This window comes from Onychostoma macrolepis, chromosome 18, assembly GCF_012432095.1.
Source record: "Onychostoma macrolepis isolate SWU-2019 chromosome 18, ASM1243209v1, whole genome shotgun sequence".
NCBI lineage: Eukaryota > Metazoa > Chordata > Actinopteri > Cypriniformes > Cyprinidae > Onychostoma > Onychostoma macrolepis.
Genome location: NC_081172.1, coordinates 19,744,624 through 19,749,875, shown reverse-complemented (window position 1 = coordinate 19,749,875; position 5,252 = coordinate 19,744,624). Strand labels below are relative to the sequence as shown.

Sequence of the window (5,252 nt, the reverse complement as noted above, 5' to 3'; positions counted from 1 at the left end):
CGCACGGCTTCTTTCCGTGCATATATTAAAATAATGCTTCGTCCATCATGTGATATTTCTAATAAATGGTTATAAAAGTATTCACCCTTCATATGAAACTGAACATCGACATAACATTAATTCCAACTTCCTGCATTTGAAATACGCTTTAACATGATACTACACATGGCAATCTATTCAAAAGAAAGTTATAAGGTAAAGATCGAAATATAGCACACCGCGCATAACATAAAACACCAAGCATATATGTAAGACATCAAACATGTTATTTGTTGATACACTTGCATTAATGGCAATGGAAATAAATGATTGTCTTTAGAGATCATTTGTGTAAGTTAGTGTTTCTTTTGTTGCAAGAGAAAAGTTGAAGACAGAGCACGCGGGAGTCATCAGACGGTCATGTTACAGATCTCGTGGTTTTGGCGGCCTGAGGGCCGCCAGTTACTTTAATGGTCCTCTTCCTGTTTGAAATGTATGGATCCCTATATTTTGATTAAATCACGCGGTTGCTCCACGGGTTTCAAGAAAGACTCTTACAGTTCTTTAAAACACAGGAGCTTTGTTTTTCCTGATTAAGTTAAGTCATTATCATCCCTCTGAGCTTTTGCTTGGCCCACATACTGTACCGCAATGACTTATAGTCCTAGTGTGTACCAGGTCTGGATTCCAGACAAGGGCCACACATGGGCCATAACTGGTCCAATTCAGGGCCAGTTATGGGTAATTAACTTGGCTGAGACTTGGGCCAGTTATGGCACATGTGTGTCCCTTGTCTGGAATCCATAAGTCATCGCGGTATGTGGGCCAAGCAAAAGCTGATTGTGTGGGCGAGAGCTGGGCCATAGAAAAATTGCTATGTGGGTATTTGTAACCATTGCAAAGCACTTTCTTGTAAAACACACTTCTCGTTTATTAAAAGTGCCTGAAGACATGAGAGGTTGCAATAAATGACACTCTCAATTTAGATTGACTCTATTGCTTTCTTGATTGACCTGACTTATGCCCTGCCCTATGAGGTCATATGTTCTCAGTCATTCATCCATAATATATATATATATATATATATATATATATATATATATATATACAGTATATAATTTATCAGATCACTTGCATTCGTCAGTCACATTTGAACAATCTTTGGGATGCTTCTGTTACTTTACACACTCACACTTTTCAATCACTTTTATACAAAGGCAGAAAACACACTTTGCCAAATGATGGGAGATCCGAAGTACCCACTACTTTCCAAGGATGGTGAAGCAACAATTGGAGGAATTTTTGCAATGCACAGTAAAGAAACATTACCTTTATTTGAGTTTACACAAAAACCTCAGCCTCTATCATGCTCCAGGTTTGTTACATTGCAAATATTAAGTAGATAATATGCATAAGGTAAAAGTATGTTATGTACCACAATGTAATGAATCATATCTACGTTAATTTTATTACAATAAACAATGAATACATTTGCTTTATTACAAATGTCTTTCATTTAATTTATTGTCTTTCAAAGCATGAGTATGTGAATTTTTTTTTTTTTTCTTTTTTTTTTTTTTTTTTAAATGGAAATACTATCCTTATACTATATTATATTTATTTATTTACTTGCTATTTATAATACTGGTTAAATGTGTTCACAGTGTGAATCTACCAGATTTTCGGCTGGCTCAAATAATGATCTTTACAATTGAAGAGATTAATAGAAGTGAGATGTTGCTCCCAAATGTTTCTATCGGTTACCGAATATATGATACCTGTAGTTCAAGAATATCTTCTATGAGTGCAACTATGGGCTTGATGAATGGTCCGGAGTTTGCAGCAGGGGAGACATGCAATGGACAGTCTCCTATACATGCTATCATAGGAGAAACAGAGTCTTCTGCCACAGTGATTCTGTCCAGAACTACAGGACCTTTTAAAATTCCAGTGGTAAAAAGCAATAAAACCAAAATCTGACATAATGATATTGATGTCATACTGATACACTGATGACTGTTTCACTGTGTTTTTCTTTTTCTTTTCTTTTTTTCTCAGATAAGTCACACAGCCTCATGTGAATGCCTCAGTAATAGGAAAGATCACCCCTCATTTTTCAGGACTATTTCTAGTGATTACCACCAGAGCAGAGCACTTGCATACATTGTCAAGCACTTAGGCTGGTCTTGGGTGGGAGCTGTGAACAGTGACAATGACTATGGAAATTATGGAATGGCCATATTTCTGAATACAGCACAGAAAGAGGGGATTTGTGTAGAGTACTCAGAGAAATTCTATCGAACAGAGCCAGAAAAACTCAAAAAAGTGGTAGAAACAATAAAAAAAGGCACCGCAAAAGTGATTGTTGCATTTGTTTCATTTATTGAGATGGGCTTACTTATTGATCAGTTAAGTTTTCAGAATATTACAGGTCTCCAAATAATTGGAGTGGAAGGATGGATAACATCAAAGAGTTTAATCACTCCAAAGAGTTTTCAGGTGATGGGAGGGTCATTGGGGTTTGCATTAAGAAAAATTAACTTGGAAGGGTTTTCCAGTTATGTTGTAAAAGCATTTTGGGACACAGCTTTTCCATGCTCACAGATTCAGGGGAATTATTCTCAATATGCAGTAAATTGCAGCAGATACCAAGATTTACTTGCACTGAAAAACTACAATGAAGATGTGCCTGAACAAAGATATTCAAGCCATGTCTACAAAGCAGTTTATGCTGTGGCTCATTCACTACACAGTCTACTAAAGTGCAAAGAACAAGAAGGTTGTGAGAAAGGCCTGACAATACAACCACAGCAGGTAAAGGATACAAGACAGATGAATAGAAAGGAAGAGAAAGGGGTAACAATTTTGGTGAAAAATGATTTAAAATATGTCAATGATAATGTGTCAGAACTGTCTTTTTTATATTAGGTGGTTGAGGCGCTGAAAAAAGTAAATTTTACCGTGAAGTTCGGAGATCGTGTGTGGTTTGACAGCACTGGTGCTGCAGTAGCCCAATATGAAGTTGTGAACTGGCAGCAGGACTCTGATGGATCATTACAATTTAAATCAGTGGGATACTATGATGCCTCACTGCCCCCTGACCAGCGTTTTGTGCTCAATACTAAAAACATAATCTGGGCTGGAGGACAGCTGGAGGTAAATAAACTGTTTGTAAATGGCATTGTTTAAATTGAGGGCATCTACTTGAACTGATCTTTATGAAAGCCCTGAAGTAGAAAAAAAAAAAAAAAGGCCAAGAAAATGTGGTGCACCATTATGACTGCAAGTTGGTCTGAAAGAAGTAGCATTATGAGTAATATCTCTGTGAGTCAACACTGTGATAAATACAGAAAACAATTGATGTGTAGACACTCTCTCTAATTTGATACATTTTCAGGATGACATTTCCAGGAAAGGCAAATAATGGCAAATCATTTTTTATCATGTGGAAAAAGGAGCAGTGTTCCTGAATGAATTTTGAGAAAAATGATCAATTTAAATAAGTGAAATATTGAGCAACTGTGCAAATTTCTATAACAATATTTTTCAATGCTTGCTTTATTACTAAAAAGTACACACACACAAATAAATAAATAAAATGCCAAAACCTCACATATTACATGCTCCAATTATACACTATCATGTACTAAATAATATTGACAAATGTCCAGTCTACACATAACTTTCTCCAGTTTATACATAACTGTACGCATATTTTTTTTCCATGTAGAAGCCAAGGTCAGTGTGCAGTGAAAGCTGTCTTCCAGGAACTAGGAAGGCTGCACAAAAAGGAAGACCTGTCTGCTGCTATGACTGTATTCCATGCGCAGAAGGAGAAATCAGTAATGAGACAGGTAATCTCACAGCCTGCCAGACAGCCAATCTCATTCATGTAAACTGTTTCTTTTTGTCTCCAACTAGTGATTGCAACTTCCTTTTCAGATTCAAATAACTGCAAGCAGTGTCCAGGGGAATACTGGTCTAATGCTGAGAAAAATAAATGTGTGTTAAAAGCTGTAGAGTTTCTGTCATTCACAGAAGTTATGGGTATAGTGCTAGTCTTTTTCTCACTCTTTGGAGCAGGATTAACTGTGCTGGTGGCCATCCTGTTTTACAGAACTAGGGACACCCCCATAGTAAAAGCCAACAACTCAGAACTGAGCTTTCTGCTACTCTTCTCATTAACTCTTTGTTTTCTCTGTTCACTTACTTTCATTGGTCAGCCCAATGAGTGGTCATGTATGTTGCGTCACACAGCGTTTGGGATCACTTTTGTCCTCTGTATCTCCTGTGTTCTGGGGAAAACAATAGTGGTGTTAATGGCCTTCAAGGCTACACTTCCAGGAAGTAATGCCATGAAATGGTTTGGACCTGTACAACAACGACTCAGTGTTTGTGCCTTCACACTTATACAGGTTATTATATGTGTGCTATGGCTAACAATTTCACCTCCATTTCCATACAAAAATATAAAATATTTTAAAGAAAAGATAACTCTTGAGTGCAGTCTGGGTTCTACTATAGGTTTCTGGGCTGTGCTCAGTTATATTGGCCTACTGGCTGTCTTGTGCTTCATTCTAGCTTTTCTGGCTCGCACACTGCCTGATAAATTCAATGAAGCAAAATTCATCACATTCAGTATGCTGATATTCTGTGCTGTATGGATCACATTTATACCAGCTTATGTCAGCTCTCCTGGAAAACTTACTGTAGCTGTGGAGATATTTGCCATTTTAGCCTCAAGCTTTGGTTTACTATTCTGCATATTTGCACCTAAATGTTATATCATCCTGCTTAAGCCTGACCAAAATACAAAGAAAAATCTGATGGGAAAAACATATTTTAAGACCTAAATAATATTTTTTTTTCATTAATTTTCAAAATCATTTTCATAAATGTTATATTGTTATATTGACCAAGTTTACACACACACACATATACACACACACACACACACACATTTGTGAAAAACTGACTGAAACGTAAACTGATTAAGTAAAATGGACTTGTAAGTACAAATTATGCGTAAATTGTATAAAGAACCAAACACATTAGCCGTTTCTCAATATGCGTTCTTGTCTGTACTTGTGTTCTTGTGGACTTGTGAAACGTCATCAGTCATCGCCCAAGTACTGTTCCAATTCAAAGTTCACATCTAGCCAAGTACAGTTCAAATCCCCGAACGTGTTCTTGCTCCGCCCCCTTTATCAAGGATGCATCCAGAGGTGACTTGTGCGAACTTGAGGCAGCCAGGTATCCCAGAATGCATTTTG

General features: G+C 37.0%; 1 protein-coding gene across 1 annotated transcript; it reads left to right on the top strand.

Moving 5' to 3' along the window:
• Positions 1-1,001: 1,001 nt before the first annotated feature.
• On the top strand, positions 1,002-4,832 carry LOC131524063 (extracellular calcium-sensing receptor-like). The gene is made up of 6 exons (XM_058750806.1): positions 1,002-1,354; positions 1,644-1,932; positions 2,038-2,793; positions 2,908-3,135; positions 3,710-3,833; positions 3,922-4,832. Exons 1-6 carry the CDS (start codon positions 1,146-1,148, stop codon positions 4,830-4,832), a joined length of 2,517 nt encoding a protein of 838 aa, XP_058606789.1. The 5' UTR covers positions 1,002-1,145.
• The last annotated feature ends 420 nt before the right edge of the window (positions 4,833-5,252 follow it).